This window comes from Chiroxiphia lanceolata, chromosome 16 (assembly GCF_009829145.1).
Source record: "Chiroxiphia lanceolata isolate bChiLan1 chromosome 16, bChiLan1.pri, whole genome shotgun sequence".
In the NCBI taxonomy this organism is placed as follows: domain Eukaryota; kingdom Metazoa; phylum Chordata; class Aves; order Passeriformes; family Pipridae; genus Chiroxiphia; species Chiroxiphia lanceolata.
This window is the reverse complement of record NC_045652.1, coordinates 12,737,986-12,765,794: the sequence shown is the minus strand read 5'-3', so window position 1 is coordinate 12,765,794 and position 27,809 is coordinate 12,737,986. Positions and strand designations below refer to the sequence as shown.

Here is a 27,809-nt window from a genome sequence, read left to right as displayed (position 1 = left end):
ACGTTCACAGTTCAACTGAACGTCCACAGTAAAATATTCTGTCTGCAATGAGATCTGTGGACAACATTCATTTCCCCTCTTTATTTATGTATTTATTTTCAAAGAATTTGGCCCTCATTAGTTGTTTCTATAAGAAAGCCTAGTGCCTTGTGTCAAAGGCCAGCGATTACCCGATCAGAGACAAAGGGACTATTCCTGCCAAAATTCTGAATGTTTTTCAAGATGGGAACACAAAAAAAAAATCAAGGTATTGTATTATATGTGCATTTTCACTGATCTTCCAGGATCAGCACACCTGGTTTTCAAGTCTGTTACGCAGATCAAGTCACAATCACTGCTGATAATCATCCTTCAACAGTCCAATGTGGATCAATTCTGACCTGTTAAATGCTTCTCCTTACTTTATTACACCACTGTCCCCTAAAGAAGACAGATACTGAGGTATTTTAATAGAAATTATTTGACACAGCTCTTATAAATTCTATAAAATAATTATCCTTGTGTTGTATACAGGAGTCAATTTTGTTAAGTGGGAAGAGCATGGGACTGGGAATTACAAAATGTGATTTCTAACCTTGTTTCTGCCCCTATTCTAACAAAGTGATTTTAGGCTAATCACTTTTATCTTCCTATGCATCAGTTTTCTCATTTTGATATTGGAATTAATAACCTGCACCTTGGTAAAGACTGTTGAGGAATACTGATGAAAAGCATTAGATATGAATCAGGCCTTATTATTAATAATAGTAAATTGCTTTGGGATCCTTGGATGATAAGTGCTATTTAAATTCAAAGAAAATATTAGTACTTTAATTGCTTCATCTTTCAGATCTACCCCAGTTTTACTTACACAATGACAGGTAAATTGAACTCAGATTATTTCAGAGAGGATACACAAAGTTACAAGTGTAAAAAAGACACTAAGCCCTTTGCATTATTGCTGCTGCAGCTTCCAAGGCTTTAGAACACCTACTCTGTACTGCTGAAGATCCCACATGGTAAACAGCCAAATTTTATGCTGCTGTTGGGATATTCAGTATTAATGCAAATGCTGAAATCCACATATTCTATCAACAGTCAAACTTCAAACCTTCCATTTATGCAACGGTTTATCAAAGTCATTACGACTGCGATGGAACCACTGTTGTTTTGAAATGATATAGTGAACAAAATGTCATTATCAAGTAGTTTCACTGAGTGAAGATCAGAGCCACAGTCTATTAAAGTATTGCCATTGATTTATTCGCTAATGTGCCCTATATTTTCATCTGCAAAAGCCTTTGTAAAACCCAGTGTCTATTAGTGCAATTATCCCACACAACTACTCTGCAGGGCACAGCTCATTATGTTTCCTTTTTTTTTTTTTTCCACTTTTAGTGCTGAAAGCTGCCAAGAGCATCCGGGCTACAGGAGAGGAGACTTCAGTGTGTGATGGCAGTCAGAAAACAAGCACAGCGCCAGCTCCACTGGGAGCTTCACCCACTGCCTCCCTAACAAACGGCAGGGAAAACAACTGTAAGCTGATATTATCATCCCAGCAGTGCCCAGCGACACAGAGACAGGCAACAGGCACGAGATGAAACACAGGAAGTTCTGTTTAAGCATAAAAAAATTTCGATTTTTTTTTTAATGGAAAGAGTAATCAAACACTGGGAAAGGTTGTCTGGGGACACTGAGGACTCTCCATCCTCAGAGGTGCTCAAACCCCAGCTGAGCACAGTCCTCGGCGCCTGCTGTGGGTGACCTGCTTTAGCAGGGGGTGGACTCCACAGGAGCCTTCCAGCCTCATCCATCCTGTGAGTTGATGATTATTAATTCCTCTCAGATCACCAGGTTGTTGATATGTGACCTATATTCACTACTGGAAATTAAAGGGAGCAGCTGCAAACACTTAAAGCCTGGACTGGATATAAGAACACATCCCCTAATAAAACACCGCAGAGAAAACTTTCCTTTTCCTGTTTACACATCTTCCACCTGAGGGAAGTAAACCATAAACATGGCTCCTTTTAGCCATCCTAATTCTGGCAAGACAGTAATGAATTACTTAATTACTAATCAGTTTGCATCAGAAATTATCAGGCCAAATGCTCAGTGCTGCATCAGTCAAGCAGCTGTATTTCAGAAACATCTCTTTTCCTTAGAAACATCTAGCCAGAGACCATGACTTCACTACAACAGTGATCCCCCTTCCAGGAACATTATTTCTTCATTATAACCCATATTCCAGCTTGGAAATGGGAGAAGGAAACCCCCCTGATCGCCTGAGTCTCAAGTAATAACTGTGGAACCCCTGCCTGCCCCAGTGCCACGCTCAGACAGCATCTTCACACCTCTCAGAAGCAACAAGAACTCCAGGGGAAAACAGGAACACGCTTTGTTTTGTTTAATAACAAAACAACTCAATTTGATGAGCAATGATGGCCCTGGCCCACGGCACTTCTGAGGAATTAACAAGCGACCCCTATTTATGGCCTAAAGCAACACTCCTGCAGCAGGTGGGGATCCAAAGGAGGAGCCTCATTTCCAGTAGTATTTGCTCCTCAATGGGGAAGAAAGTGAAAACTCCTAAGTAGAGAAATTCAGGTAAAAAGCTCCTTCTTTTTTCCCCATGAAACAATAATTTTGCCCCCTTTTGTCATTTATTGAATTCTGACACCAGGCTAAGCAGCTGTCATTTCTGTTCAGTGTAACTTCTGCATTTCAGAGGAAATCATTTTGGAGTTCAGGACTTGTACATTTTGTATAGTTTTTTGTAGTTTAAGGTGCTTCTACATCAAAACCTGTAAATCAAATACAGTGAGCAGGCTGTTTGGGGCTTGGACTATGTGCCCTATACAGGATCTTAAGTACTGTTAACATCCATTTCATTTCCCAAAACAAGGAATATGCACATGTGGAAAAAAGAATAATGATTCCCAGTACCTAGTTTCTATACAGAAGAATATGCACAATGAAAAGTATATTATTTAAAAACACAAAAGGGCTGCGTTCCAGCCAGAGTCAGGCACCATAAATATTTCAGCTACTTTTATAATTGGGTTCATTTAAAATACTATCTACTCTCAAAACATTGCATTCAAAATGTATTGTGTAGAATAACTACCATTTGTTTTGGTCGCATCAAAATATCACTCAAAAAACCATTAGGGATTTTTTTTGGCTGTGATGCTGTAAAACAACATCTCCCCGAGACCCAGAAAAAAAAAAATGATGTTGTAAAACACATAATTCATCTTGCCTGTGGATAAAATGACTGCTGTGAAACAATCCAAAAACTTCCACCATGGAAATAAAACAATGTACATTATTGCAAGAAAATCTAAGTTACCTGACAGCACCTCATCTTAACCCAATGGTTAAATCTCAAACAGTCTCTCGGATAATGATTTTTTCTTCCTCTTCCTAAGAAAGGGTTAATTATGTGATATTTGCAATATCAGTGGCAATAATATTGCATAATATTGGCAATATTATGACATCAGTGCCACGACAGATGAAGCTATGCAATAGTACTAAAATTAATAGAACTGTGTAATAAAGCCTTTTTCTTTGAATTGTTGGCTTTTAGGGGATTAAGTGAAAATGCAAAGATGGATATTCTACTTCAGTGGGTGTTTGCATTTAAGTTGCATTTAGTATTTTCCTGTAAGAAGTTTCCAGTGAGGGAGGAGACTGGTTGAATCTGCATGAAATGGAGTATCCAGAGGCGTTTTCTTTTTGTTTGTTATTTTTAAACTCCCAATGACTTCATATAAATAGGTGGCTTCACGGTTTGGACGCTGTGAATTGCAACGTAAGAACAAACAAAGTCAAAAAGGTAGAAACTCCTCACAGAAGCTTCTGGAAAAAAGGGTTTGTTCTGCAAGAGGGCAGAAGTGTTAATATCCTCTGCACACTCTGTAACTCTTTAGATGTTATCAACCATGAACGTGAGAAGCAAGAACACAGAATAATCTCCCAGGATTAACTGGCTACAGGGACGAACCCGAAAATTCCCTAACACCTCTTCTCCAAACACAAATATAGCTGATACGTTTTCTCATGAGATGAGCCCACTATTAACATCAACCTTTGTACGTGTGTCAGCTCTGCCTTTTTAGCACTTTTAGCCTTCAGTCTCGGTGACAGACATATCTTTCACCATTTCCAATCTCAAAAGCTTTGCAGAATTAAGTTAAAAATGACGGTAAGCATCATCATTTACAGCATTGGCTTTTTAAGGTACTCAGAATGTCAGCCTTCAAGAAACAGCTAAAAAGCTTTTTCACCTTAGTTCAGAAACAGAAAAAGAGAACTTTTGAAGTTCGTGGTGGTGGTGGATTTGTGTTGGTTTTGTTTGGATTTTTTGTTTGTTTTTTTTTTTGTTTGTTTGAGGGAGGAGAGTTGTTTGGGTTTGGTGGGGGTTTTGTTTGTTTGTTTGGGTTTTTTGTTTGGGTTTTTTTTGTGTTTTGGTTGGGTTGTGGTTTTTTATTTATTTTTTTCCTTAACTAAAACTGCGTCAGACTGAAGTCACACCAGAAAACACATTCCGATGCTATTCTGATGAGTAACCATTCTCCATTTTGTGGGTCTGGCATGGCCAGACCTAATGAGGACGGGCATATGTTTTCACCAGGACTTGTTACAATCTTCCTGCCCTCCTGATCCCCAGGAACTGCCTCTCTGCTGCTGTGCTACAAGCCTTGGCTGATTGGTGACACTCTCTCTCCCCCAGCATCCTTCAAAATAGCCTTTGTCTGCTGTGGCCATCCTGCTGCCCTAACCAGCTGTTAAACAATGATCAAAATGGGCCAATTATTACTCCAACCAAGAAATATTCTTCCACCAGGAGTAAGAAATCACGTACATATTGCCAGTCCCAAAGTACGCAAGGAAAATTACGTTCATTAAAAATCTCCTCGTAATGACATCCTTCCTATCAAAAGGCTCAGGGATGACTGACCTTGTGTCCAGGATTAAACCAGCATTATTTTTCTTGATTACCAGCAGCAGAATAGTGGGGAAATTATAAAGCCATTGAGAGGATTAATACAGCCCTGATCTCTCTCTCCTGGCTCTTTATCTCAAGCGATTAAAGTTCTCTAGGATAAAAAATAAAATAAAATAAAATAAAATAGCCATGTAGCATACGCCTGCTGCCACGGAGAGAGACAGTATCAGCTCCAGCATCAGCTCCCCGTGACAGCCGGGGCAGAGGTTAATTATGCATTCTGTATATGGTTTTAATCACTTTAATCAGATCACCGCTCTGCTCTAACTTCGTAAAAGCCAGAGAAGCACTTCAGGCCTGGCAATGTTTGTTTTGAAGCAGGGGAGGGCGAGGGAGGGGAGGAAACACGGTGCATTAACCACAGATAAAAAAAAAAAAAAAGAGACAGTGTAAAACCTATCGACCGAACAGGGAGACTGAGCCCGAGCGTTTGTGTGAGCAGAGGCAGGATGGGTCACACAGAGGACACAGGGTCCCTTCCCGCTTTGGAGACGGACCCGGAGAGCTTCCCCAGCCTCTGGAATAAAACACGTCCCCAACGCCTGCTCTTCGTGCTCCGCTCCACCTTTGTCCCCGCTCTCAGAGCCTTATACCCCAGCAGGGGCAAGAAAAAACAAGGGGAATAATTGCACAGCAAACAGGAAAAGCCACGTTAAAAGAGACGGGACTAACTGGTTGGAAATCACGGGAGTCAGAGCTCAGTCTTTAAAGGATTGCTCCTTTCAAAACTTCGGCTGGGGTTATTATGAGCTCTATTCAGTGTTTTGTGCTTACATCTCACACAGACAAATCTTTCATTTATGGACATTTGATTTGAAAAGAAAGAGTTGAATAGGTTTTGTTTTTTTTTTTTGTCTTTAATTAAGGAATATTGGCCCTCAGGAGGAAGGGAGGAAGTGCCATTCGTGGAATGAAGTGGGAGAGAAAAGTCTGCCTTTGTTCCCTTTGGAGCATACAGAGACATTGTTATATTCTATTTAAATTATTTTCAAACCGGGTGGCATGAGGAGAGCGTTCAGGCTTCTCACCAGCAGCCAATATTTATTACAACATAAAAAATGTCAAACATGGATGGGTTCTGACTCTGAACAAAATGATCCCTGAGCCAAACTGATCCTCATTACAAGGCTCGCTCACACCGCCAGACATCACTTTAATACAAGGCCACGTTTTCCCTGCCAGATACAGTCTTCAAGTTACTTTACTTTTATATCAGAAAGCAGAAACCCAAGAAGATCATTCAGCCCCAAATAAGCTCCTTTTCTGCACAAACATCCAAAATATTTGACAATTCCTGTAGACTCTTCTGCAGTGTTTTATCAAGCAAGTAGAACTCTTAAAATAAATTTATTTCCTTTCTTAGCAGTCCATCAATAATTCTCTCTATAATGCTTTGGATGTACCTGGCTATACACAGGGGACTTTAAAAGTGTGTGAAGATAATTTATTAATTTTATTTTTAAATCCAGCCATCTGGAGCTATAAACACATTTAGTGAATTACATAATAAGACCAATATCTAACAAAATCCTCCCATGCCTGCCCAGAGAACTCCATCATCCAATAAACCAACTCATCCTTAATCCTAAAGCTGTCATGTTCTGTTGGTTCCAGCTTTTTCCTAGGTGCACGAAAAAGCCCACATTTGAATTGCTTTTATTTCTGTTTTTCTTTCATAATCAGGGACCTGTATATTTTACCTTGAAAAATACCTGACATAGTCCAATCAAAGAACAACAACAACAAAAAAAGCATGTTTTGGGGGTCAGGAAACAAGCAGGAGGAAGGAGACACAGAGATGCTTTCCTGTGCCTATTTCTAAAGGCAGTTTCAGGTCTCTGACCTCACACATTCCCAGAAACATCTTGCTCTGGAAGTGTCTCTCCATCTTCCTATGGGTGGGTGGAGAGTGAGGTTTCTCTGACAATTACTGAGCATCCAGGTACCCAAGGTGGCACGAGACAGACCATGTCTTATCCCTGCCTGACCAAGCATGAAAAGGAAGGCCAAGAAGAGGAGACAGCATTTTAGCAACATCTATTTTCCTATGAAATAACATGTCACAGTTTTGAGGCAAGAACCTCTGACTCATTTTAGAATAGAGCTCTTCACCCATATACTTCTGAAGTCAAAAACCCAAACCAGCTGGAAGATTTAAAAATTATTTTTTGACTCCAAATTATTAGTTGAGTAAAGAAAATATTTTACTTTACGAAGAAAGGTGTACAATGAGAGCATTGGTCTCCAGTTTATCTCCAGAATCTGGGGAACTGACAAAGATAACAGGATAATTTCAGTGTTCTCTCAAAACTTGAGTTAATAAAGACAGGGTCACTTCCAAATGTCACCATCTCTTCATGCAGCAAGCACTACTGCAGTTCTAAGATAAAACCACCCCCAGCTCAAAGGTTTTGCAAGTTGATATTATCACCATCAGAAAAATCACTTTAGAGCTTAGCAAGTAATGAAACACCTTTCAAAAGCAACTTAAGAAGAGGGGAGGCAATAGCAAGGAAAACAACCTTGTTCTCGGGAAAGAGGCTGTTTTCAATAAATAAAACAAACGGCAGAACAAACCCTATTGCACAGAGAATGACCTTTAAGTGAGTCTAACCTTAGTTCAGTGGAAAGGAAATTAAAGTCTGTGGGACTGATGCAGGCATAGTCAAGAGCATCTTGTGCTGGCAGCAAGAATTCCCGTTGCTGCTTTTCTTATGACCTTTTCCATCTAGTAGGAGAAGAAAGGAAAGAGAAGGGAGACCATCTTGATTTCCTGTAGGTAAGATGCCTGTTAACATACATCATGACCCAGCTGGTAAATAAAGAAACCTTGTGACAGCCCTGGTAAGCAAAAACCTTTCCTGCTGATAGGATTTCACCAGGTGAGGTAGTAGCTCTGCATCCAGTCCCCCTTCTCAATAATCTGCTCATTGTCTCCAGAGCAAATCAGATTTACTATTTATTTGCCCTTAGAAGAGTAAACTGACTGCAGATTGTCCTTTTCCCCAAGCCATTAGAAAAGTGGCCTTTCTAAGCCTGTTTCTCTAAGAAACTTTCATCTCTTCAGATGACCTTTGTCCAAAATGCTGCCTGTCCATCAGCACAGAGAGGAAGCTGGCTCTGGCAGGAGGCTCTACCTCCCACCAGTTCACTGCTTATTGCAGTTCACTCTCTTCCTTGAACTATGTGCTCCAGACATGTCTTGATCTCATGCAAATGCCTTCTCCTTGCACACTTTAGTCAGTGTGAAACACCACCAACCTGCTCAACTAGATCCTTTCCAATAATCATTTCAGAATCCTATGAGAAATGAGAGTTTGAAGAGGAATTTCTAGAATGTTTTCAAGACAGTTGTGATCAGCAAGAATTCCAGGTAAACAACCCAAAGAAACACACAACAGACACATCCCTGGAGGAACTGATTTTTTAAAAACGAGATTCCTCAGTCCCTGTATTCCTTGTGTGGAAGAGTGCTAGAATAACATGAACTCCCTTTCCTCACAGAACAATTCCACTGCAACACATTTATCCAGATGGTGCAACACCTAGCAGGGATTTTGGGTGACACTACAATGAGGATGTTACTACAACCACAGCACCTCTGACTCTCTTCTCATGGTAAATCCACAGTACCTTCATAATTGTTCCCAATGCTGTTGACAAACTCATGGCAACACCAATGCTGCTCAAGTGGTCTGAGAACAAAGCACATCTGTACTGGGGATGCCAAACTGGGATACAGCCTGGGACTCACTCAGTCCTTCAAATACATCAAGAAATCTCTGCCCAGTTAGACCTCAGGGTGCAGAGAAAGTGGACACACAACTTGTCAGGAGCACTTAAAGCCTCAGACAAGTTTAAAATAATTTAATTTAAACTATTTTGTACATTCATTCTCTGATTTATTGTTCTCTCCAGTCTCCTAATCACAGGAGCCTTCTTTGTGGATATGTTTATGTCAGCCTAGAGACTCCTCCAAGGTTTTTTCAGTACCCTATGCAGCATTCCACAAATGTTACAAATTCCCAGTTTTAAACAAGTACTCTGTTAGATTTCACAAAGCTGTGCAAGGAAACCCAGCACTGATGATTATCTGTCCTGCCACAGTCCGTGAGCTTAAGTGGCAAGAGGAGAGCAAGTTGTTGTTTCTCCAACCTACAGAAATATCTGACTCTTCAGAATATCACACTCCTCAGAAAGTCAGTCATCTTCCCCCTTCCTGCCCTTCACAGGGCTGGCTTGGGCAGCCTGAATGTCCCCAAAGACTTTTCCTTGCAAAAATGGTCTCATTCCAGACTAGGCAACAAAGACAAATAATGTAAATAACAGTTATTTCTTGTCTCTGAAGAGGAAGGTGGTGTTCATGAAGGTCCCTCCCAGGAGCAACACAACCCATCAACCCCAGGTAGTGCACAGCACTGAATGAAGAGAGGATTAACACCAAGGGGCCTTAATGTTCATCATCTATTTCTCTCAAACATACCTATCATTATGGATTTTCTTAATTTATAAATGAAACGCCGTTAGACAACACCAGTAACAATTACATTTATGATAATGCTCTAACCCATTTTATGGTTCTGAAAGTCAAGTATATTTTTTAAATCTGCATAAATTACAATACTATTAAACTCTAATTTATGTGCTACTGTGTAAAGGAGAGACTGGTTGGGCCTTTATAAGTGTGTTCCAACAGCTAGGATGTCATTTTTATGTGCACAGTGACTGTACTTTCAGTTTATTTCACAACAACATAACTTAAGTTTCAAAGTATACTAAACCATTACTTGAATATCACCAACATTATAAAATCAGCCTTCAGTAAAAGTAAATGTGGATGAAGCTCAACATGACCCAGCAATGGGCACTTGCAGCTGAGAGATTTTAACCTGGGCTGCACCCCTGGCAGTGGGGGCAACAGGATGAGGGAGGGGATTCTCCCCCTCTGCTCTGGTCAGACCCCACCTGCAGTGCTGTGTCCAGCTCTGAGGTCCCCAAACACAAAAAGGACGTGGAGCTGCTGGAGCAATTCCAGAGGAAGCCATGGAGATGCTCCGAGGGCTGGAGCCCCTCTGCTCCGGAGCCAGGCTGGGAGAGCTGGGGGTGTTCACCTGGAGAAGAGAAGGCTCCAGGGAGACCTGAGAGCCCCTTGCAGGGCCTAAAGGGGCTCTAAGAGAGTTGGAGAGGGACTTGGGACAGGGGTGTGGAGTGACAGGACAAGGGGGAATGGCTTTAATTGATGGAGGGTAAATTTACAACTATATATTAGGAAGAACTTCTTCCCTGTGAGGGTGGTGAGGCCCTGGCACAGGTTGCCCAGAGAAGCTGTGGCTGCCCCATCCCTGGAAGTGTCCAAGGCCAGGTTGGACGGGCCTTGGAGCAACCTGATCTAGTGGAAGGTGATTCTGTGATTCTGTGCTGAAGCAGCTTTATCTCTTGCTGCTTAAATAAAGTTCATTTTTCTTAAGACGACAGTTTTAATCTTATTCAACTGAAAATTCTGTTCAATAGTATTTAATAAACCCAGTACTACCAAGAGACACATATACTACACAGAAATGATACCATTTATAGGAGTAAGTTATATGGTACATTTTTCAAAGTCAGTGATTGATGACAGGCTTGTTTACTGCTCATTAATAAAAAATAAAGGCATCACTCCTGCTGGATACTAAGGTTTCTTGTTTACTTTTCTCTCCAATTACTGTAATTGACCTATAACTCACTGGAGTTCTGGACATTTATTCAGAACTTTGCACAGAATGTAGCAACAATCCTTCAGTGTGGTAGCTAAATATGTCAGGATTAACATTCTGCTAAATATTCAAAGAGAAATTACACTAGTGTTGTAAGCTGGGGGTTTATGAGAGGTTTTATGCAATTTGTGGATTCTGATCAGATCTAGGACGATATAAAGGGCAAGCAAAGGTCTACCACAAATCTGTATTTATCTCTCTGCTAAGCTGAAAATAAAAATCCTACCAAATCTAAAAGTCTGGTTTGAGAAAGAATTATGTAATAGTTTGCTATATTTCTACAGGCTCTTCTCATTTGATGTCAAGCAAAACAGCAATAACTTAAAGTAGCTCCACTTGGCAGCAGGAAGGCACAACCACAGTGTAATGAGACCACTAGTTTGATCATTCAGGGATGTTCCATCCCTGCTTTCTGCAAAGCTTGTCTTCAAATGGGAACTTAAACATTAATTCCTGACTTCTAGAAAGATTTTTTTGTGATCACTAGGTACGATCACCTGATATGCTTGGACAAGTGACTGTAGATGAGACTCTGCCTTGAAAATCCAAACTAACTTTAAGCACAGGGAGGAAAAAGACTCTGTACCAGAACCTGCATGGAGCACTACACAGCTTTTGGGTAACAGCCTCCAAAGCTTGACAGACAGCACTTGTCTGACAGTTGTGGATGACAAACCTCTTCCCAAACTGGCCTAGCAGACATCTACACTGTACCCTGCAAACCCCTGGCAATTTAGAAGCTGCCTCAAACTGTTTTTCAAAGTAGATTTCTCTTTTTGCACAGCGATGGAATAAACACAAACTCTTCTAATTCAGTAATCAGGACAGATAATTACATCCTCTTAATTGTTTTCTTTTTCCAGCTTAGGTTCGTGTTGATGGGAGATGGTAAAATTAGTCCACGAGCCATCTGAAGTTTGCTGCTTGCTGATTAAAGCCTTAATTGATTCAGAATGTTTTACAAATCAATCTCTGAATTACTTCAGGATCATGGTGGCATATTGTAAAAAAGGAATTTGCACACACTCCCTCCTCTTGTGAATGAGAATCACATTCCCATAAATCCTTAACTGCATAAACAACTTGGTTATTTTGTGTTGAAATTCACTGTTTGAGAAAATCAGAGAAAAATGGCAAAATGAGAATTACTTGCAATATAACCTGCTGTGACTTACAGAGGGTTCTTATTCCTTCTTAAGCTTACTTTGCAATTTTTGAATGGATTGCAAATGATACATTCTTGAGGGGGGAAAAAAAAGGAAAATATAGAACTGTTAGTACTGTCCCCATCTTCTGCAAAGCTCATAAAACTGTGATCTACAGCCCAATGGAAGCAATGCATTCCAAGCCAGATATGTTTTTTCTGATTTTCTGATTCAGTGCATTCCTTCTCTCAATCAGGATCCACACTTCTCATTGAGATTTTATATTACCCATCACACAGTTCTGGTGAGCTTTGCACATTTCCAGAGACTGCTACCCAGGATTTCCTTCTGAAACACAGATTTTAAAGTTCCCTTGGTGATCAAGGAGGAAAAGCAGAGATATCTTAGATTGTTCTTAAGGGCTCATCAAAAGGAACAACTCTGGCTGTAAAGACCAGCCCCCTCCCTTCCCAGTGCTGAATCTGCAGAGGTCACAGTGAGCATCAGACAATTTTGATGGCTCTCTTCATCCGGAATTGATTGTTCAATTCAGCTCACCTTTGCCTCATTCTAACCACAGGCCCACTACAGTTAAGGACATGGAGACCACTTAAAACACACCACTGTACCCTTAAAAAAGAAGAAGGGGCGGTTGTGTCATATTTCAAGAGCTGACAGGTCTCACAATGCATCCTGTTCCTTACAACACGCACACTGGCTGTAACAACTCTGTTCCCTTCCTTGTTTTTGTAATAGCTGTGTCAGACAAACATAATAGGATGCTAAAGTGAGCTGAACTGCAGAGGCATTTGATACAGGACAGTGTTTTTCCAGTGACCATTTCTTGTGGATTGAGAAGGGTCAGCAGCACAGACAGCTTGTGTTGCAGCATGAAGGTTAAATTTACTTTGGAAAATTCTTACTAAAAGATACAACTGGCAAACTCTTACACTACAAATATTACTTTGGTAAACCATATTCACTTCTGATGAATATTTCAAAGATACCGCTCTGTTCAGGATTTATGACAAACGACTCATCTTCAGCATTAACACACAAATGAGGTTTGTACTTCCCATTCCACTGGTGTGCTGTGCCATGAAGGCTGTGTAAATATGACATTAAGATACCAAGAAGTCATCAAGGTTGTTTGTGACATTGTGAAGTGAAACTGAAATGAAGTACCTGAGTCACACAAACCTGAAATGATATAATTGACTCATTAAAACCCAGTCTTTTAAAAATTGTATTAAGTCTTGTCAGCTGACTTCACAAGTCTCTACTTTAAACACACAGAAAATAGCTTTATTGCTTTAAAAGTAGCATAACATAGTTCTGAGAGGAAGTTGCCTTTAAGAGCCAGCGCGTTCAAAGGCTGCAGGAAAACAGCTTGGTCATTATTCACAGTAAACTCGTAACTTGTAAGTTTCAAGTTTCACAACTTGGAAATATTTTGACAAAATTAAAAACACCTCCTCTTGTATGTGCAGTGGAAGAATGAACCAAGAAAAACACTATTTACCTGCATCTGCTAGCCATAAACTCGAGATAAACAGTGTTATTTCATCCCTCTCACAGACGCTACAGAGTCTCATCCTGCCACACTAATTGGAGGTCTGTCACTTCTTCCATTACAAACACCCTTTCAAAACATTTGTAACAACCTTGTAAAAAAAAGATTTATCTGTGAGTTTTAAAAATTACTGTCTTCTCCATCTTTAAATCATCAAAAAGCCCTCCCCGAGCCGCCCAGCTGACTGCGGCAACACCATTACGAGCTACAACAAAAATTCTTTAACCACCCCAGACTTGTTCTTTTCAAAATGAATTCTGCGTTATACTCAAGACAGGAACTCAGCAGTCACCAGCAAGTCCTAAAAAGATCTGCCAGATTCCATATTTCTCCCCATTAGCCTGTGGGGTGCAAATGACCCTCTTCTCCAGTGAGCACACCAGACCTGTCAGCCACAGTGGAATCACTGCCCTCCCCTCCTCACACCTCCAACGCAAGACTTTGTGTTTGCTGATGACATGGCCAGAGTGCTGCTTTTAAAAGCCTCCCAGGCCCTCAAAGTTACAACACACCGTATCAATCACACAAAAAAAGTGACTGCTATCCTTCCCAAAAAAACTAATGGCAACTGTTAATCCAAACTCTACTAAGATGCTTTCAATATTAAACAGCCTGACCCATGGACTGCGTTTGTATTTCTTGCAAGACGCTTCTTGAAGAGTTACAATTTAGAGAAGAGGTAAAATTTAAATGCCATCTTGAGGGTGGAAAAACATAATACTGTCTTAGTCTAATGCACTGCTTCTTTCACTAGGGAAAAAAAAAAATCCTCCTCTTTTTTAATTCTCCATAACTTTTTGGGCACTGGCTATTTGCATTGCTTGTCTTTCCACAGTTAAAGGAAAATGTTGAGCATCTGGTTAAACCACCTCTCCCTTAAAACACACCTGCTGCATCAACTAGCAATGAACCAATAAGCTGAGTAGTTTTTAGAAAAGCTTTTAAAATACTTGCATGGTACAGCTATTTTTGTTATGGAGGCCATAAACCAGTTCCTAAGCCAGAATGATTAGAAATAAGTATTATGGTAGTGGAACGAGCAGAATTCTCTATCAAATTCACTCAGGGAATAACTGTAAGTGAAAGAATATTAATTTAGAGGAAGAATCAATGAGCAACAAAACCACTAACATTACAATGACCACAAAATCCAGGTAAACAGAAATATTGTCTAAAGGCAAAAGAGCTCCTCAAATGATTAAACAAATGACTTCTGTTGCACCAAAGATAAGAAACAATATTTGTGAAGCACATATCTATAAATCTTCCCACTAAATTCCATGGTGTTTTACAGTGAAGAGCAGATCAGATAGGTCAGCATGATGTTTGAGATCAATACAATAATAATACATTGGAGTATAAGCAACCATACAAAATTCTATTTGAAAGCACGAAATTGGTCCAAAAGTGATGAGTCTATAATCACAACGTGCACAAGAAAACAAACCCTCAGGCTCCAAGTTCACAAGCTATTTAGAGATATGTGAAAGCACTCTGCATTTGTATTAAAATACACATGTAAGTAAGCAGAGCTCAAAAAGAAGACAATTTTTTCAGTTTGCTCTACTTTTATCACTGTTTGCATCTGAAGTTTCCATTTTAAATCACGGAACAGAACGAACCTTAAGATTTTTCAGCTAAAAAAAAAAACAAAACAAAAACCACAAACCTCCCACATAACCTTTGCTTTGTGAGATAAGGATCACCAAATGAAATTAAGTCACTTTACAGCATTTCTTGGCCTTGTTCCAGGGCGATGTGGAAAGAAACATTTGTCATAATCGCTTACAATTGGAAAAGAACAGGAAAAGATCACTATTAATGACTCAGCATCAGCTGGCACAGGGGGCTTTGGAGACCTGTCACTGCTCAATGACAACAGCGATGGACCTGGGATAATCTTCTGTATTAAAGAGGAGTGAGATGCACCAAGTTCTCTGCACAGAGGAATTTACAGCCTAAAAAGGGAGATATTTAGTTCCACCTCCTTTGATACAAGAGGCCCACTTCAATTATCTTGCTTCTTGGGGTCTTTTTGGTTGGTTGGTTGACTGATGGGCTGGGGGGGATCAGATGAGCGTGGCACATCTGCAAGATCCTCTTTTCACGCTATTATCCTCAGCATATTCACTTCTTGGTTTCATGGGCCTTTTTAGCTCGCTTTTACTGACCTGATTTAATATTCATAATCACCTTGAAAAGGCCATCTGCAATTTTAATCACTCACTACCAATTACTTTCTTTAATAGCTCTGACAGTATCACTCAGAGATATCTGATAAATCCACAAGGATAGCTGAAGGCAGCACAGGCTTTGCAGTTTCTTTCCCAGCGTTTGCAGAAGGTGCAACACTGCTGGCTTTTTAAGCCTCCACCAAGTCCTTACTAAGTCAGGTTTATGAACAGATCAAAACGCAGCTACTATGGAGTGAAACAGCAAACTTCTCCTTTTATCACTCCTTAGTGCATAAGGACCAAGTGGAGAACAAAAACAACCACCAGACACAACTTCTCTCTTTCATTCTTTATCCAACACAATGTCCACTGCAGAACTTTTTCCTACAGACAACAGCAGAAGCTACTTGTACTCAGCTTGTAAAGATATTTAACAGCAAACATAGATGGAGAAAATTGAGTAACAATTTTGCACAAATGAGGCCTTCGAGACCAGGACGTTGTGTACATTTTCCTGGCTGCTGTACTCCATTTTTATCACAGAAAGCTTACAGTCCTTTAAAGACACACTATTTAACAATGATGTTCTCCCAGATTACAGGAGTTGTAACTTCGTTCCCACATTCCACAGCTAGAATGAATTTTCCATCATAAAAAGGCAGAGTTCTGGACTATGGATTATTTCTAAAGGGTTTAAAAGCGTAGACAATAGTCTGCACATGAAAAGAAATCAGTGTTTCCATCAACTTATGGCACAGTCTATAGGGGGAAAAAAAACCCCAAACCAACCAGACCTTGGATTACTCTGATGTCTCACCACTCCCCAGCTGCAAAGTACAATATGTGAAAGCGAGCGGTACAAAAGCGAGGGATAACGAACATCCTGGGTTGGCAATTTACAGCTCCCACGGCACAGCCACGGGGACAGGAAATCGATGCAGCTCTTACACACATCAGGTGAGGCAACCCGGGTTATGGCCAGCTCTGAGCTTCTCTTCCTATTACAAACCGGGGAAGGGAAAACCAATTATTCTATATTATTTTAAAATTCATAGCAAGTCCTTACCAAAATCTAAAAGAAGAATATTTATAGCTCTACAGGTGACCTTGAGTCTTGCCTGTCCCGACTCTCCAGTGCTTTGGTTGTAGTTGTAATCACTGTTTCTCCATTTTTGTCCACACACAGGCTGTTGTCTGCACTTCCACAATTACTTGGACAAATCACGTTTATCTGGCAGAAGGATGAGACAGACATCGGAGGAGCTTCCATTCTTGTTCAATTTTACTGTTTTATGATGTATATTGAGAAGAAATTAAAAACATCTTTTATATGAAGAGCTTTAAAAATGATAACCCTGAAGCAACCATATGTTTGTGAAAGCTTGAGATGAAAATGAGCTTTTGTAAATATGCTGGGAGGGCAGCTCTCCCATGCAGACCTTTAGCACGTGTAAGACAATCTTTAGGATATATTTAGGTTTTTGCAGTAACTAAGCACAAAACGTATTCTACTAAACATCTGGTTTGACCATATTTATTATTCCTTATCTATGTTGTTTATAAGACATTTCAGGCTTGCCTAACACGACAGTTTAAAGAATTCTATCAAACAGTTCCTAAATTACTTTTCTAAATTGAAAAGCGAGTCCTTCTCCTACGAATCAAAAAAACCCCCCACTCAACATGCTGCAAATTTATCCAGTTCATAAGAAATAAGATGCTCCTCATTATCTTCCTAAATAAGTGCTTTGTATCCTTTTACCCTCTTGCTCACAGACCAGTCAAGACAACTCATGTAATTCCAGAACAGCAGATGAACTACTGAATCACAGAATATCCTGAGTTGGAAGGGACTCACAAGCATCACTGAAATCCAACTCCTGGCATGTTTTTTCTCTAAATGTGGGTTTTTTTTCCTTCAAATAGCATATTTCAGCTCAAGCTCACTTCAGTAAGTTACAGATTCTTACTGTTTTTAGTCAAAAGCACCTTCAGAAGGGTTTAGTAACTTAAAAAAAATGAAAATTATACATTAAAGACATCCCACTGTGTAAAGATGGGAAACAAAGCAAAATACTTCAAGTCAGCTACTTGGAATACTCCAGGAGTTTGGCATAGCAGAAGGGGACTATAGGAAACCATGTTCAAAAGGGGTATATTAATAAGCCAGTCTCCAGTAGCTGCTCCTCCTAAAGCTTCAGCATTATGATTCTTACATAAACTGAAACATGAATCCCTTTACAAATGCCTAAAAATCACTACCCTTCTGTCTGCTCTAGAAGTTTTTAGAAAGCGCAATTGGATCTGGGGGGTGCGTGATAAAGAAATAAAGAGTTCTAGGGAAAAGACAGTCTGCCATACTGACAACCCCTGGAAAATGCCAGCATTGAACATTACTGGACTTAAAATTTATATTTTATGATTCCTATTACTGTTACCATATTATTCACCCACGTACTCAATCTAGTTTTTGTAACATTATCAGTACACATTAAAAAGCTTTTCAAAGACCCCACAGTACTACTCCAACTTACAGGTATGGACAGGAACCACTTCTCTCGTGCCAACAATTAGAACTAATCATGAGCACAAAGTAGTTACACAAGAGTGAGAAAATTCACTTCTCGCAGCACTGAAATGGAAAAGAGAAACTAAATAGAAATATGTTCATGGTAGAATGTGGTTAAATTGGAATTGGACTACACTATCCACTTTACCATTTTTGCCCATGAAAGATGATTCAATCTTGAGTAACCAACACCATCTTTTTATGTCTGATCAAAACAATGTTTATTCCAACAGCTCCCTTTCATCTTATTCCACCCTGGAGTATTAGTACAAGATTGACTGAAGAAAAATATTGATCAAAAACTACACTTTCTTTGTAAATTCTGCAGTATTATTTAAAAACATTGTAGGTGGACCGGCGAGATTGAAAAAGTCTGTCTCTTGAACCAGCAATACTTTTCTGTCCAGAGAAGTTTTCTGGCATTTCTCTTATGCTGGTCCTCCAACAAATCATCTCAGTTTGTTCAAGATGGCATTTTCCTGGCTGGCATGTATAATTGATGTGTGTCACATTTTATAAAATGATTGCGAGGTAAATTCAATTTTCTCTTTTCCTTGTTTGCGTCCTCTAAGAATCCCTTATCTCCACATATCAATTACAGAGCAGTGACAGAGATAGGATACAAATCACTGCGATGAATGTAATAGCAAAAGTGATTAGGGACAGGGAGAGATTAATTGCATGTGTCAGATATAAATAACAGGTTTAGGAGACAACCCGGGATTTGGAGCATGTGTGTGTATGTGCATTCCAGATCTTACAGACAAAACCCCAAACCTTGTGAACAGGCAAGTGTAACAAGAAGCCATGTTAAAATAACACGTTTGATTATAGAAACTTCAGCTTTTGCCACTTTTTCAGAGCAAAATGCATAATGGATGTGCATATGCTGAAGGAACAGACACTCCACTCGGGTGCAGTTCCACAGCTTCACCAGACACTGAGGAGTCCCCATAACAACAGGGTTGTATTGTTGCATTTGGGAGAAAAGGAAATAACTATTCTTCCCATAAACCATGTATTTAAAGCTTCATTACATTTGTTGATGCAATATGATGAAAATTAAGTGCCAGATATTTAAGCATGTTTTATGCAGATTTTGGCTAAGTTCCCTTCAATAGTAAGGCTGAAATAATCTTACAGACAGTTCATTTTAACATCTTTTCATTGCAAAGACTACCAGCAGAGGAGACACTGGTTGACTGGGACAGGGGCTGCAGCAGATGCACCATGTGTGGCAATAAGTATTATCAAAAATAGTGCAGAGGAAGAGGAAATTAGAGACCGACTAATATTTCTGCTATTTATCAAGAAAAGCACTGATAAAATATCTGAAGAAACCCAAAGAAAAGCTCGAGCAGCCACAGAGGTTTCTTGGTTCACCTTTATTGTTCCTGCAGTTTAGCAATCTATCATTTTAACCACAGATTTCCCTCTATGTCACTACAGTCAAAAGTGAGGAAAGTTTTCCTTTAAGGAGAAGAAAAGTAGAGAATTATGGAAGAGATCTGGCTGATGCTTTAAAAAAACCCCAACAATGAAATCTGGAGTCTAAGAATGCTGATAAATCCTGAACATCATCTGTTTTTTTTTTTGTAATGCATATAAAATCAGTCTATACTGCAGTACAGTGTTGCTTTTGCAGTAGATAACAGAGTAAACCACAGAGAATATCACCCTCCACTGAAATTTCCAGCTCTGGATAAAGCTTAAACTAACATTTGTTCCAATATATCAAATCCAAATCTTTAACAGTAACTCAATTTAGTCCTTTTTCTTATAGCTATTATTGTTACTAAAATGAATTTGACTTAAATATATACATCCATCTCAAAAGGATGGCTAAGTTGCACTCTAGTCTTGAAATAATAAGAAAAAAAGATCCCCATTTAAAAATGTACATCATTTAGAATTAGAGCAGAGTGGAGCTACAACTAAAGAAGCATTTAGACACTGTTTTACCAGGGTATTAAAGATGGCATTTATCCAGAACGTGTCCTTAAGGTTCAGTTTTAAACCCCAAACACTTCTACAGTCTCCTTCAAATTAACATTCAGGATGACAGAGGAATGTTAAGTGTCAATCAAAGCAGAAGGCACACATTTACTCATGTAACCACACTATGATATCCTTCCTGGAAATCCTGCCTGACAAAGAGAAAAGCAAAACCTTTGAGGAAATGGGAAGCAAATGTGATCATTTCAAAGAGAGACTTAAAATCAGTCTCTGAGCTGTGCTATGTTGGACTTCCCCAGTATTTGGTCACAACCTCAGGCAATGAGGTAAAAAAACCCCAAAAAGAAGGGGAAAAGAAAAAAAAAAAAGGCATCACTGAAGCACTAATTTCACCCCAACAGCATTGACCTGGAGAGGCTGAGAGAACTAAATTCTCTTGGCATGAACTAAAACCAGTTTGACAAGTCTATAGAGCTTGTGTGCATTTGACGTCAGAATGGAAATATCTGTTCCCTGGGGGTGCCAGCCCATTCCTTTTTTCCTTTTTCCTGCCTATACCTGAAAGCTGGAACTAGCTATGAAAAATTCATGCAGCAGAACGCTTCAAACGTATCCATGAAGGATCCTCAACATCTGCTGACTTGAACAAACCCTGACGGTTAATAGGAAGAATTATGTTAGTGAAATGCTCTCTTCCAGAGAGGAAAATGTCTACCCAGAATCTTCTGAAAACTTATCTTCTTACCAAACCTGACAGAAGGATGTCAAGAGGAACATCCTACCAAATACACCGACAGGTAATGTGGCACTTTCCCCCCCACCTCTTTCCTAGCAACATAAAGAATACTTAATTCTTACAGACACTAAAAGTGACCTAAACAATCTTGTGCAATCATGAGAACATTTCTCCATAACAGAAAACAAACCAAAGAAGAACTCAGGGGTAAATTCAGTCCCTGCAAGCCTGAAATGGGACTTTTCCCATCTGTAAAATTTATATTTCGGTGTGTTAAATTGAAGAACAAAATAGGCACCAACCAGAGACAAATGGGGTCTATTTAGCCTCATGTCAATGTCTGCCATAACAACATAAAATTCTTCTGGTTGCAAGTGGAAGTTGGGCAGAACAACATGACACCCTCATACTTTAAATTAATTGCAATACAACCAAGCCAGGAGTTTAATTTTCAGTCCCCAACTTTTTTTTTTTTTTACTTTATTTTTTTTTTTTTAAGCATTGCCAGTGCCCAAGGGAAAAATTTATCTTCGTTAAATGATAATTGGCTTTATTATCTTTGACTCTTCAGAAATGCTGCCTGGCAAGGTTTTTAAAATTTTCATCAATCTTGTTTTCTGTTTTCACAAAGCCTGCATCAGAAAATGACATCAGGCTGCAGAAGACTCTGTATCTCCCAGTGTTACCAAGAGGTCTGAAGACTATCTAATTTACTAATAAATCTATTGAGGCGACATGCATCTCAATATTTCACAGCTTAACAAGAAGGTTCAGGAGCAAGGCCCTGAATTGCAGTTCCAGACGATTAGCGCCACAAAACCAATTGAAGCAGGAGCATCTAAGCTGTCAGAACAGCTTACACACACCCACCTTTTGCAAACCTGCCATTTAAATCATTTACTGAGGCACACTTGCTCCAATTTTTCATAGAATACCTCAGAAGTAGCCACACAGGCTGCTAAAAGTTTCTAGGCCTGGGCCGGCGGCGCTCACAGCGGCAGCGTTGCTTTGATGTTAATAACAGAACCATCTCAGCAGGGCTTTGCAAACTTCTCCTCAAGTGGCACCAGAGCCTGGCCGTGGTGTCACATCGTAAAGGAGCAAGGACACGCATTGCGCTCACCGCAGTAAATACCTCGGCCAGCTCCTCGCCGTAATAAAAAGCTCCCTATGAATCTTTCATTATTTTCCCGTCCTAATAAACCTACTTAAACTCTTGACTTCTCCACCAGAAATCCTTGTGGTTTCATTAAGGAGCTCTTAGCTCCCCCTGTCTTCCCTAAGAAATGTTGGCGTAAAAGCGGCGCGGCCTACAGCAAAGTAACGTCTATCGTGTTTTTTTCTGTTCTGTTTGAGGATTTCTGGGGAGTTTTGGTTGGTGGGTTGTTTTCTTTATCATTATTTTTGGAGGATTCGGGGGTTTGAGGATTTTTGTTTGGTTGGGTTGTTTTGTTTGTTTGTTTTTAAGAGTTTTGGTGCAGAGTTTCAGAAAAATTATCTGCTACACCGAGTATGGCCTTCAAGGAAATAAGAGTTTTATGATGGCCTTACTTGAATTAACACTTCCACCTTCAGGTGCCCTGCCAACAATGGTAAGATCAAAAGAATGTCACCTTACTCCCTGACAAGCCAGAATCTTTGGGAAGAGACCTGACCATCTGTTCTGCAGTGTACATCTGTCTGCGGGAGAAGGGGCACATGAAAGAAAAAAGCCTAAAGACTGAAGGATCCATTTAGGATATTGTCATCAAATCTATTGTTCAATAAATGAAAACAGGAAAAAAACATTTGGGATTTCCCAACTGTTACTGAAATTACACTGAAATTGTATTTACCAGTACAGTTGGTAAATATTGAAATATGTAATCCCAAAGCTTGTACCAGCCCAGTGACAGGTGAATTCTCTCACCACTCTGGTCAAGTTAGGAAGCTCCAACAATGGACTTAAAACTGAAATCCTCCAAAACAGAAACAGTGAATTCTCAACAAGGAATAAGTGATGTATTTGAGTTAGTAACAACACTCATTTTGGTTTTCATTTCTGTTGCCAAACTCTTGACTTTCAGACTTTCTGATTTTCCCAGCCAAAATTTTGTGTTATTTACATGAAAGTTTTAACATATGGTTAAAAAAAAAAAAAAAAAAAGGCAAGATTTTCATTAGAGTAGTATACAGTTCAACTCATTTTAAGACATTTTAAATTTAGGACTAATTTATGACATCTCTAATTTCTGATGTGATGTTATTCCTGATATGCTGCCTGTTGGACTTAATTTTTATCTCACCAAAGCCTGTCACCTCAGAGATGATTTAGTCCTCTTGAAATCACTGGAAACATGTCCACTGGAAAGAAACAATCGTGCTTTTCAAGCGCAGTTGGATGGACCTCACACTGCGACCCGGACTTTCAAATTAAGACACATGGTTTCAGGGCAGGCATGCAGAATACTGGTGTTTAACCAAGCTGGGGACTTGGCTGTTAAGGAAAAATACTGCTCAGCATTTGCATCTTCTCCCAGAGTGACCATCTCTACAGGCTAATAAACCTTCGGTGCCTTTGCACTGGGGGTGTGCACAGACTGAACAGTCACAGCGACGCTGAAAACACCAACACGGTCCAAAGAGCTGATCCTTTTCACTGCACCCAGGCACTGTTGCCTTCATTTTCCATGCATGAACAACCTCAGAACATAGAGAGAAAGCAAACCCAAGCACAGCAAAAGCACCTGAAGGCTGTCTTTGGAAGTTGTTTCCCAACTTTCCAGGGTTAAGTTTGTAATCACAGGTGATGGGTGGGTGTAAGACTTCACAGTGTTGGGACTTTGAGTTCTCAGTTTCACAGAATACTCTGAGTTGGAAGGGACTCTCCAGGATCATCAAGTCACCAACTCTTAAGTAAAAGGTCCATACAGGGATCAAACCCACAACCTTGTTATCAGCACTAACTAACTGAGCTCATCTCAGGTTAGACTGACATGAAACAAAATGTCTTTACCATTAAAACTCAGGGCCCTGCTAGAGAATTCATCATGACTGGAGCTTTTAGATTGTTTTCGAAACATGTTCAACACCCTCTAATCTTTTTATTCGACATGTATCAAATACAGTTATTAATTGAAGGATAGTTCAGTGTATTTTCCAGATGTTGCTCAAGCTCCATTTACCTTCAGCTACGATTCAACACTGACTTTAACCTGCAAAATAAGGCCCTGTAACTCCTCTCCTGCTTAACTCAGAGCCAGACCTTTCTCCTGCTGTCAGTCTTGTATTTTGGAGCAGAACAGGACAGCTTACAGCTTTCTCAGCTGGTAGAATGATTCTGCAAATGTGCTTTTCTTACAGGCTGGAGCAAATCTGACACCAGTCTCCTTCAAGGAATAACGAGCTCTGCATGTCTAACGCTGCTCTCAGTGAATGACTGCCCTGGGAATTATCCGGAGGTTTTTTCCTCCTGCCCTCAATAACAGTGGAAATGTGCAGCTGAGTCATAGAGCAAGGTTGAACTCAATAATTAATATATAATCTACTCGCACAGAGATTGGATATTCCACTTCACTTGTGGTTCATTTCATTTTGGTTAAACTGGTTTTAAATTTTATACATGTCCTAATGGAAAATTACAAGTGTCATCACTCCTAACATCCAATAAGATGCAGACAGTGACAATTCAACGTGGTATCTTCCTCACCTGGATGTACCTTTAACAATCTGTTTCCAACCTCTTGCTTGAATTCTTTATTAGTCTCCCAAAATATATCATTTTTCTGCAACCATTCTCTGTATATTGCTTCAGGACTATATTTTTGCCTGATTATTTTCTGTTACTGGACCAAAAAGGTTTATTCACTTCCATGTAATGGATCACTTGTTTCTTCCCCAGATCAAAGTTTAAACTGACCAGTTTAATCTCATTTTCTTTAGACTCTAATGCCTTACAGCCAATACCTTCCTTCAACACACGTGGAGTATTAATAATCCTGGATATCAAGGTGTCAATTTAAAAAACCTCATTGGCTGATATTAATTTTAAAAGCGAATCCATTTCTGGCTTTCCATCTTGTCTCATCCTTCTTTTCCTTTTATCCATTTTATCTTTCCTATTTTCCACATTCCAGACAGACTTCGCATTCATGGTATCAAATCTTTAAGCATTTTGGACTGTTTTCTTTCCCATATGCCTGTACTATGCTTTGCATAGCACTTGTTATGCATGCATGATCACAGACTATTTCTAGCATTAATTAAGATATGAAATTATAGTGGGAAGTATGTTATTGGTCACATAATACAAACAATACAAATTTGCTTTAAAAATGAAATTACTAAAGTGTTAGCAAATCTCTTCATACTGTCAGAAATAATAATGTTTACAATCTACATGCCACAGTACAGGCAGAATTCACAAGTGGATTTGGAATATTATTTCCACTTCAGAAAGATATACATAAACCCCCTGAGCAGTTAATTTAGTTTAGATACTTATCCAGAAGAAAACAACAAAGGTTTGTCATTCCTGCCTGTCAAACCATCCAGCTGCTGCCTCCAGTTATTCCAGTCCCACAACCAGCACTTCCACTGCCTGGGTAAGAACGGCTTTCCTTGAAATCCCATCAGGAATTTCAGCAGAAGAATCACATTTTCTTAAAAACTAAATGTTTCACAGGACCATAATGTTTTAGATGAACTTCTGACAAAACATAAGCATAGTTGCAAAACCAATTTGCCAGATTTCCTGCCCAGAAACCCAGACTCCCACGTTTTGCTATTGTAAGGAAATGAGCCAACAGGGATTGTCCCAAATCTAATGGCACCCAAGATGAAGACATGTCTGGCATCTCATCATGCCAAGTGATCTAGAGCTGACTCCTGCATCTTTTCAAAGCCCAAACCACAAGAGCAGCCTGTCAGTGAAGCTGCCACTGTCATCAACAATGTACCCCATCAGCTCTTCCTTGTCTCCACAATCAGAGCTACAAACCTCCCTGTCCCCACAGCAGAACAACACGCTCCCCATCTCCCTGCTACATTAAAAATACCTTTATCAAATGGCTCAGAAAAGGAGTCAAACCATTCTACACATTTGGAATATTAATTTTTCATACAAACACGTTTACTAAATGTTTTACAGTCGTTTACACATGTACACTTTTGCTGAATGTGCACACCAGCATATTTAGTGTGCAGTCATCTCTCTGACCCCAGGGCTCTGCTGCTTTTCCCTCCACTTTGCTGCAAAAGCCACTCCTGAAATACCTCTGTAATGGTGGTGTTAATACAATTTGTGTAATGTAAAATAATAAGTAATAACAATGAAATGCATGTTCTCTGGGACTCTCTGATAACTCCAGGTAAAAACAATGCCATAGACTGGGAATAGATTCATAAATAAATTTGCACTCAGAAGAGTGACTTGTTTACTTACTCACAATGGAAAACAACACATTATAAACCCCTGCATTAAAAAGAAATTATAATCACAACTTCACAATAAACAGTGAGGAATATCACCATGTACCTGCCTGGCACAAAATAAACTACCAGACAAAAGGTTCTGAGGGTGATTTGTCGAGGGCATACACTCTCTTAGGTCCCTCTTACTACACAAGGAGTTCAGTGTGCTCCAAACCAAGCTGACCTCCTTTAGAGGTCCAATCCTTTGTTAGCAAGGCTCTTTTTATTAGGGCAGCCTTTGTGAATCCTGTCTGCAGCCTCAGTGTGAGAGCATATTATCCACAATTTGGATACTCACTTGCTACGTTGAGATGAATAAAGGGACTTGTCTTGTTCTCCCCATTCTTTTCATTGACTGCCTGGACATAATAACCTCCTGCGTCGGTCACTGATGTTCCAAGGATCACCAGCTGATTCTCCAGTGTGATGGCTCTGTTTAGGACAGAGAAAGATCACATTAATACCAGAAGGATGTTATCCACCAGGCAAAAACCATACAACACTTCAGACTTGACAGACTGATATGATGTTCACTGGTCACCTAAATAAAGACGCTGCGGAATCAAAACAAGCCTGATTTCAAACTCATTTACAGGAAATAAGGATCTTAAATGCCTCTAGGCCTTTTCTCTGTTTAGATCACATAATATGTTTATGGTGACACGCAGAAAGCTACAACACATGCAACTAGGACAGTTTAAAAGGCAATAAGAAGTTGCACAAGAAACAACAAATGACATCAGAGACCAACTGCCTGCAAACTGCCCCACTGTGGGCTGATGACAGTCCTGGCCAGCATCAGTTGCTGCAAAGGCATTTTTATTGAAAACCTTCTCAACTAGTGAAAGGCAGAGTATTAAAGAGCAACACTTAGGGAATAACACACAGTTCATTGAGAAAGGAAAGTAAAAATCAAAGGCAGCAGAACCTCCAGAGGTAAACTTTCTCTATTTATGGCATCGCTAATTATCCCAATATCACAGACAAGAACATCGGCGAGTTAGAGCCTAATGGCTATAACAGAGATGATCTGTGTGTAGACAGGGAGGGAGGGAGGAATTTTAATTCAGCCTAAAGCAGTTAGGGAAGCACAACCCTGTAGTTAACTGGTGAGGGCCAGAGGGAGTCAATAAAAGTCATTTTATAACCCAAGTATATTCTTAGGGCTGCTACATAGCAAATGTCTCTAAACTCCCTCATAGGCAGCATTACCCATCTTGTTACTTGGTATTTCACATGTATTAGATGCTCTTTTTCTGTCTATAGAAGATAAGGGATTAACCTAGAGACAACATGTAAAAATTTAAGGGTTTGACAGGGCAGGACACAGGAAGCTCAAAACCCAAGTAAGATAAAAGAAAATGTAAAGTTCCAGGGGAAGCCTGTGGAGCAAAGATGTGACATTACTGCAGCCTGGGACAGGCATAGCTTGGAAATCTGAGTGCAAGACTTGGAG

The 27,809-nt window shown here is 39.8% G+C and overlaps 1 protein-coding gene across 4 annotated transcripts in view; it reads right to left on the bottom strand.

The window, feature by feature from the left end:
- SDK1 (sidekick cell adhesion molecule 1) overlaps nt 1-27,809 on the bottom strand; it is a 396,182-nt gene that overhangs the window by 183,235 nt on the left and 185,138 nt on the right. For all 4 annotated transcript variants that reach the window (XM_032703881.1, XM_032703884.1, XM_032703882.1 and 1 more), the window contains one exon: nt 26,652-26,785. In XM_032703881.1, coding sequence (XP_032559772.1) covers nt 26,652-26,785 — 134 coding nt within the window. The remainder of the gene's footprint in view (nt 1-26,651; nt 26,786-27,809) is intronic.